This window comes from Rhynchophorus ferrugineus, unplaced genomic scaffold (genome assembly GCF_030347505.1).
Source record: "Rhynchophorus ferrugineus isolate W39M unplaced genomic scaffold, kcgeb_rfMv2 rfM5, whole genome shotgun sequence".
In the NCBI taxonomy this organism is placed as follows: Eukaryota; Metazoa; Arthropoda; class Insecta; order Coleoptera; family Curculionidae; genus Rhynchophorus; species Rhynchophorus ferrugineus.
This window is the reverse complement of record NW_027472584.1, coordinates 13,238,046-13,253,742: the sequence shown is the minus strand read 5'-3', so window position 1 is coordinate 13,253,742 and position 15,697 is coordinate 13,238,046. Positions and strand designations below refer to the sequence as shown.

The 15,697-nt window shown below is 30.4% G+C and overlaps 1 protein-coding gene across 1 annotated transcript in view; it reads right to left on the bottom strand.

Annotated features, from left to right (window-relative positions):
• The window catches only part of LOC143197062 (uncharacterized), a 73,236-nt gene that overhangs the window by 22,969 nt on the left and 34,570 nt on the right, over positions 1 to 15,697 (bottom strand). Inside the window, exons 7-13 of the mRNA XM_076405145.1 lie at positions 9,916 to 10,080; positions 9,723 to 9,857; positions 8,028 to 8,180; positions 7,788 to 7,970; positions 5,429 to 5,563; positions 3,598 to 3,705; positions 1,846 to 2,433 (exon numbers count right to left, since the gene is read on the bottom strand). Coding sequence (XP_076261260.1) covers positions 1,846 to 2,433; positions 3,598 to 3,705; positions 5,429 to 5,563; positions 7,788 to 7,970; positions 8,028 to 8,180; positions 9,723 to 9,857; positions 9,916 to 10,080 — 1,467 coding nt within the window. The remainder of the gene's footprint in view (positions 1 to 1,845; positions 2,434 to 3,597; positions 3,706 to 5,428; positions 5,564 to 7,787; positions 7,971 to 8,027; positions 8,181 to 9,722; positions 9,858 to 9,915; positions 10,081 to 15,697) is intronic.

The following is a 15,697-nucleotide window of genomic DNA, read 5'->3' as shown; positions in this document are numbered from 1 at the left end:
AGTTACGTTTTAAAGTTGTTTTAACGTAACATACGTCGGTAAAATCTCCAAACATTATGTATTTTTGTTCAAAGTATTTACTATTTTAAGTATCTTTAATTAAAGGAAAACAACACTCTTGATAACATTTCAGGTTAGCCTCATTTGTGTTGTTCATTTTGTTTGAGTCCTTAATAATGTTGTTCTTTTTTCATTTACCAAATTTTATTATTATTTAATTAATACATTGTTACTAGTCGTTTCCGTCTAACCTACAATTTGCCTTTATGCTAACTTAAATCTAGGTACATAACTAGGAGGAACCATCGGCCCTAACTCAGTCTCTGGTGAAATAATGCTTATACATGTCACTGCTGAATTTTTTAATATATGCACCTCACTACAGCACACTGCACAATATCAGATGGTTTGATTCTTTTGAGTATGTGTTCTGTTGTGGTGGTATCCAAAAGTTGCAATATTTTAATATTCGTATGAGAATGGAGTCTTTCCTCATGCCCCCTTGCACTTCTCTTGATTTCTTGACTGACGGTGGGTATCTGAAGGTCTCGATGTAGGAAATCAGTCCTCTAGTATTTGGGTGCACCCACAATACCTCTCAGGACTTTGTTCTGAAAAATGTGTATTTTATTTAGGTTACTCTTTGCAGAGCATCCCCATAATTGAACTCCATGTAGATATGACCATATAGGTTTCAATATTTGCTTATTTAATAGCAATTTATTGTGTACTGATAATTGTGTTTTTTCCCAATTAGCCAATACATTTTCCTATATTTCAATTCCAGTTCTTTTCTTTCCTTCTTTCGAGATATTTAGCGTTGTTGCTATATAGACTTTGCGTTACTGCACATGTACAGATTTACTTTCATTAATTCTTATTTTCCAAACTTGTGAGCAATTATTTATATTGTCACTTGCCTGATGTAATTTTTGTGAGGCTTTTTCACTATTGTCTCCGACAGCTATAATCACAGTGTCATCAGCAAATGTAGCCATCGTGATATTTTTCATTTGTGGCATATCATAAGTGTAAAGTAGATAAAGCATTGGTCCCAGTACACTTGTTTGTGGTACACCTGCTTTAGCTTATTTTATTGTAGAGTAAGCTTCTACTTGTTTGACTCTAAACATTCTGGTTGTAATGTATGATTTTAATAGTTTGGTGTTTTGGTTTGGTAGCATTTTCTGTAGTTTATGAACAAGGCCTTCATGCCAAACCTTATCGAAGGCTTGTGCTACATCTAAGAATATAGCTGAGCATACTTTTTGACTTTCGTAGGCTTTTTCAATAACATCTGTTATTCTGTGGAGCAGGTCAATTGTTTAGTGCTTGTTAATGAACCCAAACTGGTGTATTTACCAAATAACATAGAAAATTATATTTATTATAATGTTATACTGATAGTATTTTTACTTAAGGTTCATCAATAATCACTACATTTCATGGTTAGTGTGTCCGGAGTACTCACTCAGTTATATAAAAGTTCTAGTATTCTTTTTAAAATTATTATTTCAGTTGAGGCTGCTCAAAATCTCAATTTTTTTAACTGTGAAATATAAAATATAACATAAATAATCCAAATAACCTCGAAGCGCGCTAAAAAGTTCAGATGTTGGAATGCAGAAATGATTGTTAGGAAACGATAAGTGACGTCAGTATTTCGTAGCGCTTCTGATAGGTGTTTGACGTAAAATCTTAGTAATAGCACTTTTAGTTTTAAAATAAATGTATTTTTAATAATCTCTTTATACTATATAATTATAAATCAATATTTTTGTGATTCTTTTTTAGATTTATCTACCCTGCTGTGGAAAGATTAAATAGAGTTACATTTTTACTTACCAATACAATTTCCGTATTCATTTATTCGGTATCCAGGCAAACATTTTTTCTGTACTTGTATTATGGGGGCTTCTGAAGAAGTTACTTTCAAAATTGGCCTGTAGTTGTTTGTGGGTTGATATGGGTAATAGAATGAAAATTTTGACGTTTCGGTGATGGGAGAATATCTGGGAGTTGTTGATGATGTAAAGCTTGGTCTGACAAAAGGCCATAATGTTTGTTTAGGGATTGGAGGATTGTAAAAGTTGGGTTGATTTATTGGGATAATATTATTAAAGGGTTTCTCTGAAATAGGTTTATAAAAAAATGGAGGAACATAAGGGGTCGCTCTTTCTGGAGTTGTTGCTGGTGTTGTGGTGGGAGGTGCTGTTGAAGTTGTTCTTTTGGTAGTAGTGGTTCTCGTTGTTGTCGTGGTTGAAGAAGTTGTACTTGGAGGGATCCGTTCTATTGGCTTTATCATTTCACATTTGTAAGTTCCCATTTGGTTTTTACATTGATAATTCGACCCTAATTCATTACAGTTGTGGGTACCCAGTTTGCATTCATCGTCATCCTCACACAAATCTCTTGCAGAATTTAATGTATAACCTGAAAATATAACCATTTAAATAAATATTTTGAGCAAAAAAAAAACAAGAAGAAGGCGAAGAATATGTTACGTTCTTTACTGTTTATAATGTGTATATTTTGCGATGGAAAAATGTGTATAATCATTCTAACCAATAGTTAATGCATTATCATAATTTCATTATAAATATGAATAGTAATAAAAATCATAACATAATAAGAATAATGCTGTTTATTAAGGATAAGGCAGGATAATAAAAATATTCTAAAACTAATTTATCTAAACCTTATTGGTGCTGAAACTATACTTGATAGGGTTATTTTTGACAAATTCTTTAAAGCAAGTTACAAGTTTTTCTTATCATGAAAACTTTAAATTACTAAAATTTTTTTTGTTAAGTTTCTTGCATAATTTTATCTCCGATGTGATGCACTTTCTATTCCCTATGAACTCACCAATTCATCTCTAACAAGAGTTTTACTCATTTCACACAATTTCTTGCTTTTGTTTTTCTTGCTGGATGTTAAAATATTATTATGGAGTATAGTTGTTTGAGCTGAGTACGAGCTGCAGAGTTAACAGTTATAGTTAAGTTTCTTTGATGTGGACTGTATTTCCGTTATATAATAATATACATTTTAAATTTGATTTATTATCGACATGTCAAAAATGTAATTTTTTGTTATTATTTTCATAATTAATGTTGAAAACAATTATAATATAAATTTCATAAATCATAAAATTATTGCTCTTTTGTAGTGCCGTTATGTAATCAAATATATATATATATATATATATATATATATATATATATATACATAAGTTTTATTATACGTTTATATATTTTCCATTAAATAAAATAATCAATATTGCGCCCTATACCCATTAGTCTTAAAATGGTGTTGGAACAAGTTGGGCAACTTTTATATAAGTCGATTTTTTACTCCATCTTTCGGAGAGTCTTAATTAAAACCTCTAAAATATTTTCCAACATTTTTTCAAAAAAAAAAAGAAAAAGAAACAGCAGACATTGAAAATTGAAACGACGACTAATCTATTCGGTTGATATCAAAACTAATAGAAACAAAATTATAATCGACAAATCAAGATGTTAAAGTTTTTGGTGTTGGTGGATTATAAATTAATTAAGTTAGTTAATTAATGAGTTATATTATAGTACTTACCAGTGCCACAGGAGACAATTCTTGTACAATAAAATGATCCGATGGTATTATCACATCTGTGTGTGACATCTGAGCAATTGTCTATACGCAGCTGACATTCGTTTATATCTGAAATACATTTATATAATTTGGTCATTAAAATGAGATAACATACCAAGGAAAGTATTAATATTATATAAATATTATTTTAAACATAGTGTGTTTAGCTTGTTGCTTGAAGACAAGAAGAACGAAGTTTTTTAGAGTTACGTTAATTCGTAATCAGGAGTTCGCATTGTTTAAGATTTCCTGTAGGTGGTCTGATTTATCAGTTGCTTTATCTTACGTGTACAATATTACTACTGTTCTATAGTATTTTCATTAATACATTCGCAAGGCGAGAATTAGATTAATACATTAGCATGTATTTCCCAAATTAAAATAAAACTAAACTACTAAAATAACTAATATATTTTCCTGCGTTTTTTCAAGTAGCTGTATTGCTTCCACGTTGCTGGGATTTAGTTAACTTTTTTTCCAAGTATTAAGGCGAAAGCTTAAATCACTTCTTAAATCCATTTGATTTCCAGATCATTGCGCAGTTCTTCGTTGGTTACGTAGCGATAATTATTTGTAATTAATCGTAAGACTTTATTTTGGCAGCGTTGAATTACTAGTTGATTTGATGTTGTAGTGCAACCCCATATTTGCCAAATTGGCTTAATTACTGACTGATAAACCAATCTCTTTGATTTAAGATCAAGTTGAGAGTATCTTCCAATTAATCAGAATAGTTGCTTGATTTTAAGTTTTTTGCTATGCTTTTTGTGTAATATAATGTTTCCAATTTAACCTAACATCGAGATGTTTGCTGAGGTATTTAGCTGATTCTTCTTGAGGAATCAGGCATCCGTTAAGTAATATAATAAGTTTTTTGTCATTTTACCGCAACGCAAAATTAACACGGATGGGTTTGGAACCATTAAGCTGTATTTTTCAGTATCTAGTCCATTTGTAGATCTTGTTGACCGCCACTTGTACTTTTTTACAGCTTTAAACAGATATATATATCTTTTTCCACGATAACTGCGACTAATGATCCAAGTACCGTTTATTTTGTTGTTGAATGTTGTCTGAAATGATAGTATTTGTATTTATTCCCCATATATCTTGAATTATTTTAACAATTTTGTTACTTAGTCCTATTTGTTTTAGTATGAACATATAGTATTTCCCTTTTTACTATTGTCAAATCCCTTTTCCAAATCAATGAATGTTAGGTATATCTTTTTTTTTGGGGTTGTACTTTGTCCACTATTTGTTTTACGCTGAATATATGGTATTGTTTACCTCTTTCAGAATCCGCTCTACGATTCTGTTAAAGTCTCATATACTACTCGTTTTAGACTATTTTCTAATCCTTGTTCATATATCTTCATGGTTATGCACAAAGGAGTAATCTCTATCTAATTGTTACACCTCATTTGATCTTTCTTTTCATGTATCACAGCAAGATATGCCGTTTGCCGAAGAACAAATCCTGCAAGATTTGTTCTTCTTTCCATACTCTATTGTAAATTTCTACTAATAACAATTTCCGGTTTTATTTAATTTTCAGTACACATATAGGAATAATTATAAGCAAATGTATTTGTACCAATATAACACTATCATTGTGTACGGTATTAGTAGCGATAATGTCATTAGAAAATAATAAAGTAGAAAATAAGTCTTATTTTTCATGTGCGATTTCCGTTGCCCTAATCCTAATTAACTCATATAGAATAATAATGAGAGTTAATGAAGTATTCCTAAACCCTTTTGAACCTAAAACAATGAATATATAACTTACCCATACATTCTCCTGTCAATTCATTGAGCTCATAACCAATCTGACATTCTGGGAGTTTATTACACTTGTATGTACCATTGAAATTAGAACATGCTAATCCCAAAGGACATGGGTTGCTCTCGCATTCGTTTATGTCTGAAATTTAATTAATACCGTTTTTTTAAAAGGTTGTATGCTTTATTATCATTCGTTCTGACAGTCCTCTTGATGTGGTTTGTTTATTTTTATGATTAAGTTCAAACATGCTCTTTTAAAACAATTTGTTCAGCGTATCTCGTGATTTATGGCAACGAACGAATCTTTTCATAACTGTCATCGATTAGTTTCGAATATTTCGAAATATAGAGTACATCTCAATGTATTTTTTAATATTTAAAAAATATTTATTTAAACATTAAAACAACTAAAATAATAATGCAGCTATATAAAAAGTCTTTGAATAAATTTATGCAATTTTTTTGTCAATTCCAAATTTAATCAAATTCCAAATTCCATAAGTAAAGTAGTACAGAAAAATTTCTACAACACAGGATTCTATTTGTTTAACACTGTGAAATTGTTGTTTATATTTAGGAAATTAGAGAATCTGAATTTAGAATAGTTATAAAATATGTTACTTATAGTCTAATAAAAGTTTTTTTTGTACATACGTCATCAAGATGTTTAATGTATTGCCTGTCGCAAATTGTAAATTAGTTTCAGAATCAGACGATATTTTCCTTCTCATTTTATTCTAGTTAAATAGAGACATAACGCTGTCTGATTAGTTCGAAGGCGTAAACGAATGAGCCTGTCAAAGGCAGTCGTATGCAAAATTTTTAAAAACAATAGTGATAAGAGGTTATAACTTTAGCCATTAAGTTATTCTGCCTGTGTAATTAACTGTAGTTTTTAGATGTACTATTAATGTAAAAATATATTATATTAGATTTTTGTTCAATTATTGTATTTAGATTGGAATTTTGTTGTATGTCAAAGCCAAACTGAACTAAAACTCAGAGTTGATACGGCAATATTGCGACGTTTTGACGTAACAAATTTATTAATAATTAATAATAATTATTAATTTATTTCAGGTGATAGACAAAATAATATGAACACTGTGATATATAGTAAATCTTGCTGCATATTGGAAACACTGCTTCCGTATAAATAATGCGACGCGTATGTATTGCTCAACTTACATACCAAGTTTTTCAGAACGCTTGGTTTTACTACTAAGTTTAGAACAAGTGATTAGTGAAATATGTGATCTCTAAGTGGAAAAGCAGTAAATCGTTAGTACCCGGTTAGCGTTTGTGATGAAAATAGCCAAATTGTTTAACGTTTTACGACATAAAGTATTTATCGTATTGACAACATACATGAAACATGATAAAACATGATCGGGTGAAACCCAAAGTTAACTGATAGAGATTGACGATAAGGATTGTGGCCAGATAATATAAAACTACCGCTGCAAAAGCAACAGCCGAGTTCAACATTCACTTGAGTAATACAGTTTCGACAAAAACAATATGGCGGAAACTTCACAAGTTGCGATTGCGAAACCCTTTATAACGAAAGCCATCGCTAAGCTGCTAAAAAGTGCTGTAATGATCATAAAGCCTGTATGTAGTATGTAGTTTAATCCAATGAATTATTGTTTCCTACAAGTGGGTAGGAGGTTCCCTTTTGGCCTAGACTGCAATATCATGATATTCAGCGGATTACTGCGAATTAATATCTCGACTTCCTCGGTGATGGAAATTCTTACTATGACTACCACTGCTAAACCACTGTCAAACACTGCTATATTCCAAGGTAACCCTGCACCTATACATATAGCCAAAACTGGTCAGTCTTGGTTTGGTTTGATTATCAGAATATCATCAAATATTTTTCCTGGCTAGTACAATCGCGTACAGTTTCAACATAATTGAGTCGTGGTGGGGAGTTTTAAAGCCTAGAGTGAGGAGTAAGTTTCCATCTTCAACATCATTGAAGCAATTGGCAGATCTCTTGGTAGAAGAACTGGATAACATTCCGTCGCTTTACGAATCTATTCCGCGAAGAATTGCAACTTTTTTAAGACATGCAGTTTAAGTTTTGCAGGAGAATGTTTAACACCAGTAGATAACATACTTTTATATTATTTTGTCCAGCTCCTGTATTTTGTAAACTACACGAATGTAGTCACTCTAAAATTATTTATTGACACAGTATTAAATTGTCAATGAAGAAATTATGATACTTTATATGTATTGTATTATTTGAATTATGAACAGTTAATATAAACTATTACCAATTGGTGAATATACTGCCATAAAAATTTAAAAAAATATTGATTGTGTGAATCTAAATGATTAAATTAACTTACCTTCACATAATTTTGTATATTCGTTAAATTCAAATCCATTGGGGCAAGATACATCTTTGGACTTATTTGCTGTTATCCCTTTGTTGTATAATGTTTTTAACACACATCTGTACTCTCCTTCTTCGTTAATACACTCTTCATTCTCCCTACATACCTGTACATCATCTTCGCATTCGTTTATGTCTAAAGTGGAACGTTACCGATCAGGCTATAATATTTGTTTAGTTGATTACTTATTACCTTCACACACAAAAGTCAAACTGTTTTTTTTGAATCCTGGCGGACATGCTGCCTTTGATGCTTTATCTATACAAGTGTAGTTTCCTTTAGTGTTTACACATACTTGAGAATCTCTGTTACAGTCGTTTTCCCCAGTTAAGCATTCATCGATATCTAAATAAATGATGATATTTATTTAAGGTGTGCCTATATTAGTTACTTGTGTCATTAAAATATCAATTAACATGATCTATTAAAAATCTATAACATATTAGATAGAATGTAGTTGAATAAACACAAAATCAAGTAACCCCCTCATTTTAGTTTTGTTTTTCATTGTTTACTTATTTGACCAATTTATTTCTATAAATTCTGGTGGTGAAGAATGAATTTATTGATTTAAAAAATGAAATGTAACTAGATGTTGCAATGTATATTTAAATTTAAGATTAGTGGTTATTAATTGAATAAGAAGGTAAAATGTCTAGAGAAATTATTACAGAAGGAGTAAATAGGTTTGGTCAAAGAGAGAAACAAAATTTTAGAGATGAGGAATATGCGGATTATATAAAAAGTTGAGGAAGTATTTTAATGCCTAATTTTTAACTGTAAGAAAATTGTATAGATCAGTTATATTATTTTAGAACATATATACATGAAAAATACGATATAATGGATAAAAAAACGTCTAGTTAACATATTTTAACAGTGGCAATAGGTAACAGATCTTTGAAGGCCCTCAGGTGGTTTTTTAAGTTTATACTTAGTTGAGAAAGCAAGGATAGAACTGTGGAAGTAGTTTCTTTTAAAGTTAATATATTTTAACATAATAAGACTGGTAGCAAGCCACAAAAGTGATGCTGTCGATAGGGTTCATCTATTTTAGATTATAGCTGCAAAATAATCCTTCCAGAGCTTATAACCTAGGTCTTTGGTTAAGACAAAAATGCCTAAGGTGTACCTACATAGCGTTAAATATTTTTGAAGTAATTGTGATAGAAAATGACGAATATGTTAGGTGGTGTACAGAAATAATTTCACCTTTTCTAGTTAAATAAAAATATTTCTCTACGTGTACAAAACATTTAAATTTATTCAAAGTGCTATGTACTCCACTTTATTTTAATTTTTTATCTTTTTTTAACTGTCTGCCTGTAATTTTTAAAATTTAATCTACATGTGGCCTGACTTTGTTATGGTAAAATAATAATCTATTTATTTTCAACTATTTTGTCCTTTTTTAAAATTGTGCTCATTTTAAACTCTTTAACTAGTAGTTTCAAAATATGCACTTAATGCTACGATTTCATGCAACTCATTTAGTACACAGTGTTTTTCTTGAATCATATGCATCTTCTGTAAATGATGTGAATTAGTTGTTTTGTGTTGCGTATCATTTAATTATTGTTTAGGAGATATCTTTATCTTTAAAAAAACACGCAACTTTATTCCGTGTTTACTCTGTAGAAATAGTAGTGAAATTATCCAATCAACTATTTCTAAGTTTTATTTGATAATTGTGTACCAAATGTAAACTAAAAGATTATTACGGCAGATTATAAGGACATTAACAATGTCTTACTACTAGAAAAGGCTCTACTACAACTGATGGAAAAGGAATACTTATATTTAGCTCCTAATTTAAAACATAATCTAATGTATATGTGATATAATATTATTTTAAGTTACTTTTTGTACTAAATTTGAGTAGTTTACCAGAACAGGATTCTATTGATGGTTTGTACTTGAAGCCAGGTGGACAAGATGGTCCTTCACAGTAGTACGAGCCAATAGTGTTAGTACATGTTTTTGGTGGTGGACAAATCAGATCAAATTCGCACTCGTTAATATCTGAGAATAATAAAAATGGTTCATATTTATCCTATCAAAAGCATAACATAGGTTTTACCATCGCAAACCAGTTTTTCAGGGTTGAATTTATGTCCAACTGGGCATTTGTTGCTGAGATCTTCATTCTCGAACTGGGTCTCGAAGCAGAAGTAAGTACCTTCGTCGTTTTCACATTCTTCTCCTAGTTCACAACTGTGTATACCCAAAGCACATTCATCGATATCTGTCGAAAGAAAAATAATATATTTAATATACGTTAATCTGATATGAAAATTAGATCTATTTCTTTTAAACATTACGATAGGCTGGTGGTATTACATACTTTTGATGGTAGTAAAGTATTGAATATACAGCAGAAATGTGATGTCAGAGCTATATTGTTCGTCTTCATAATCGTCTATAAATACGTGATAGTATTACTTTGGAAGCTTGAGAAATACTTCCAGATATAATTGATAAAGGTAATACTCTGGATAATTTAAAAAACAAAAATTGTAAGATTAACTTAAATGTAAACACCATAAGAAATTGGTGTCATATCAATAGCAAATTGATGTATTTATTTACAATAATATAACATTTAGTATAACAGAATAGCAATATAATAGTACAGATTATAAACCTCTAGTTTAAATGTAATAGTTCAAATGGTAAGTGTTTCAATTTGGAATATTGACAATCTTTGCATTTGAGTTGAGAATTGAAATAAAAACGTTCACTTAATAACCAGACATTCGAAGAAGAGCTTACCTGTCTCCCATACCAATTATATCAGAAGCCTTATGTTCTTGCTTCAATTTTTCAAGTGATGTATCATTATTGACATGAAATCCAAATGTTCTCACGAAAATAAAAACACAAGTAGCTAGCAATGGATAATGTTTCGAAGCAAAATAATGTACACAATATTTTACAATAAAACAATTTACAACAAAAAACTTGTATGTTGATTCAGTCTTTATGTGCCTTTCTGGTTATATGAATATTGAATAATCATTAATTATATTAACTAATATCGCCTACAAATTAATTTTAAAAGATTTATAGCATATGGTGTTACTGAAAAACAATTTTTAGTGTGTTAAAAATGTCTAAATTTATACTGAGTAAATCGTATTTGCGGTGAGATTTAAGTTTTTACTTCAATTTGAAGAAAAGGGCGACTAAAGGTCATGGTCTTATAGTAACCATGTTCCATCGATTTCAACATGACAATACAGGTATCGACGTTTTAAAAGCTGTGATTTTGACATCGAAGACAGGACTGGCTGGACAGCCAAAAAATATGAAGGCGATGATTTGAAAGCATTACTCGATGATGATCCATATAAAAAAAACGCTAAAAGTATCATGCATCAACATAAGCCGAATGTCCATGGCTCCAAGCTAATTCTCTGTAATTGGTGGGATCAGCTTCAAGTGTGGTATACTTTGAGCTGCTTAAACCTAATGAAATTATTAATCGGGATCGCTATCAACTACAACTGATGCCTTTGAGTAGAGCACTGCCTGAAAAACGGCCGGAATACGAACAAATACACAACACAACATTGTTATTCTTCAGCATGATAATACTCGACCACATGTTGCAAAACCAGTCAAGACTTACTTGGAAACATCAAAATGGAAAGTGCTACTCCACCAGCCGTATTCTCCAAACCTTGCTTCTTCTGATTACTACATGTTCCGAAATATGAGTCGTGAGCTGTTTCAGCAAAGCTTCACTTTTTATCAAAATACCAAAAAATGGGTCGATTCGCGGATAGAGTCAAAAGACAAATCGTTTTTTGGAGATGGAATTCGTAAATTGGATAAAAGATGGACAATACTTTAAATATAATACATATAGCGGATTTTCACAATAAAACTTCACATTACTAAAATCGTTTAAAACTAATATATAGGCCTATACATTTGTTTAAAATCGAGATACACAAATTATATAAATAAACATTTTGTAAAATGCCAAATAAATTACGACAGAAAGATGTAAAAATGAATATTGTAAACTATTTTTGTTAAAAGAACTTGATTAAGCATCCATTGAAAAATACGAAACACAATGGGAATTTATAAAGTTGTATTGATTAAATGTTGAGTTGCACTTAAACTAATAAATTAAATTGAATGCAGTTAAAATCGTCGCTCTTTTCATTTGTACAATTTGAGTTGAATTAAAGAAGAAATACATAATAGGAGAATTTATATTTACGATATATAGTATTATTTTTGGAACAAAGATTGTTGAATATATTGAGTAAAGTTAGGAGAACTATTATTTTTTTAATTTTAAAACTTTATTATGATGTATAAAAAATAGTACATTCGATAAACTTTTATAAAAAAAGGAGAATGCTGCATATCTGGGATCTGTATCATTGAGAATAACAATTAAAATCTGAAGGTGCATTGTCTGGTGGATATATTTGAGCGTTTCCGTGCAGATTTTCATGAATTTTGTAATATCTAACTTAACTAACAATTCACCAAAACATCATATAGCTGAAAGTAATGTTTAATGAAGTAGTTCTAGGATATAGAATATACATAAGGAGTAATATTACGCCATGCGTATTGTGAACTGACAAATGTAAATTTCAGTCAAAACATATTTTTATATAATTTATTTAAACAAGAAATATTAAATGATATGAATAGAATTGTCGAAAAGATTATTCGCTATGCACGTCGAAGATTTAAACGACCAATTATTCGAGTAAATGGGCGATGCAACGATGAAAAAGCTGACATATTCGCGCAACATTAGTCAATATACTTCGACTGAATTATATACAATCTAAATTGGATGCATCACCTGCTTATTAGCTCGTTAAGCCGATAAATGATGTAACAGCTCGTCGTTGAGTTGATGTCTCTCTAAAAAGCTCCTAAAATTGATTATATTTCACCTGGATTATTGAAAGAACCGCGGCGAAAGCAACTATTATGTTGAGATACATATTTAATGCCTATTTGAGATTGAAGCATGTTCCGAAATGTTTTAAGGTTACACAAATAATTGTGTTAAAAAAACTGGCAGACCGACAGAACCGACAGAAGTTAGATTTTGCAGAAATTGGTATTATAAAACTAAACTCTTATAAAAATTCCATCTTTCCAGTTTGGATTTCGAAATATATATTCAATAATTGAACAGGCGATTGAAGAAAATAAATGTTACCCTGCAATATTCCTGGACAATTCATAAGCTTTTTGGCATAGGATTTGCGACTAATCTCCAAGATGAGCAAATTGTTACCGTGGAACTAATGTCACATGCCGGAGTCGCATCTTTTCAAAAGAATGTATAGAGTTTCAAATATAGAGGCATTTTCAAAATTTAAATCTATTTCTGCTATTCTGAGGGTAAGTTTTGCAGGGTAGTATTTTGGGACCACTTCTGTGCCTGCTCTACACTGCTGAGATCCCTTTGTTTTGCCGGCGGTACAGTCATTATGGTAAAAGGTACCTCTACTTAAGGTCGTGGAAAAAATACAAATGGCAGTCAACAAGATTCACAAATGAACTTGAGATTGGAAGATACTGTTTAATGGCTACGGATGCTCGATTCCTGAAACAGAATCAGCGAAATACCTGAACATCCAACTCGATGGTTGATTAAGTTGGAAACATCACGTTAAACTAGTGTTTGTAGATTAGACTCAAAATCAAGGAACTGTATATTACATCAAACTAAAACTCGTAATACAACGCTACCGTGACAATGACGTAACCAATGAAGAACTCTACAATGACCTCAAAATTAAATTTATGTACGAAGTTACTCAAAATTTCGTCTTAAGATATAAAGTTAGGTTAGTAAATTACAACAACGTAGAAGTAATACAACTACTGGATAACACATAAGAAACCAGAAGATTGAAGCGAACCAAATCATACGAATTTGTATAGTGTATAAGTGTTACTCTTAATTTGATTCAAGTAGTTTAATTTAATTAATTTTTAAGTTTGTACCAAGTATATCTAATATAAAGATGTAATAAAAAAGACTTATTGTGATGCTCTAAAGGAAAACAAAAAGTTTACTGTGTTACAATACTATCGAAAACTTTTTAGTGGGAATTACAATTTACGATTTTCTGCATTATTGTCTTGGGTCTTTAACCTAGAAAGTTAGAACAAAGAGAGAATTTGTATAACTGTATTAGCGTACAAAAAGTTTTCAATGCCAACTTTTTTGTTGTTTATTTTTGTCGGATTACAGTTTTAATGAATGAACAGTCGACATACTACGATATTATTGTAAATATTCAAACTTCTAACATAATTTATATTTAAAGCTGTCATTTATTTTAGACGTGTCTGCTTAATTGAAAACTATCAACACTATTACAGATACAATTTAGTATATATACAATGAAACTTATTAGAATTTAAATCAAACAACACGTCAAATTTGAAACAAGCTCGCTAAAGTTTCGAAGGTTTCGACCGCTAACCCTGTTGGAAATTAGGAAACATGGGCTGGATTTTGTGGATTTTGTTCTTGGTAGAGTGTTGAATTTTACATAAAGTAATAAACAAAATGAAATTCAATTGAAATAACCTCTTTCCTCTGTTACCTTTGTTTTTTAAGTTTATTTGAGAAATGGGAATATGTTATGTAGCATGATTGTATATTAATATTTCATTTGTTTCTATATATATTCAATAATAATATCAGATATTTTAACAGATCTATACTCATATTTTAGTTATTTGGACTGGATCTACCGTTTAACGTGGGTTTAGAACAACGGACCTTCATTTATTCTTGATTAATATTGGAGGTTATATAAATTATTGCTCTTTATACCTCCATAAGTTTATCCCTATTCTACCCATTACATTATTGTAATATTAGGTGGTTCAATAAGCGTTTTGAACAACACTAAATACATTAAAAATATAATTTTTTATTTAGTGTAATTGTTCCAATTATCTTGCAATTTATGGATTTTATTCCTGAAGTGAGAAATCAAGGGAGGAAGATTAAATCTGACGCATAAAGCTAAAAATAGTGGCTAATTTTGGAGAATCATAGCCTGTATTCGATAAAAGTCGATACTTTCCTCCTGATTTTGCGACGTTGCCATGTACAAACAATCGGGAGGTAGGATCTAACGGACTACAGCGGCCATTTGGTTAAGAATTTCGTTGTTTGTGGTTTATTTGTTCTCGTACTATTTATATTTTAATTATAAATAGTAAGCAGTAATAGATAAATCATCGATTTGTGAAAATTAGATAAATCATCGATTTGTGAAAATTGTCAAAAAAGCTTTTATAACACTTCTAATCTAGAGAGATATAGGAGATTTCATCATCATTCCACCCAGGTGCCTATATATTCAATTTTTATTTTAATTGTATTCAATACTATACCAAATTCTTTATATTTTAAGCATGGTTGACCCTGCGAAAGTAAAAGTTCAAATAAATATTACTCGATTTCCTTTATGTGAACATGCACAAAGTCACAGGTTTTGAATGCAATCGATCAGGAATGCATAAGAGGAGAGGCATTCCAAAATCCAGGGAAGTGTTAAAATAAATTCTTATTGTTTGGCTGGTATAAAATTGTTAGAAAAGAGAAAGGAATGTGAAATAAAATACTTTGAAACGTTTGTAAAACATAAAAATGACTTGGGTAAGATATTTCTATTGAAGTCAGAGAAAAATATAATATGATCGCCAAACTAGCTGCTAAAATTTCAATGGATACTATATTGGATGAAATTCTAGATAATTTAAGTAGTGTCAATATGGAAAGACTAAATTTTTTGACTCGTAAAGATTTATATAATATTCAGCAAGCGACCGGATTGAATTCCACAGGT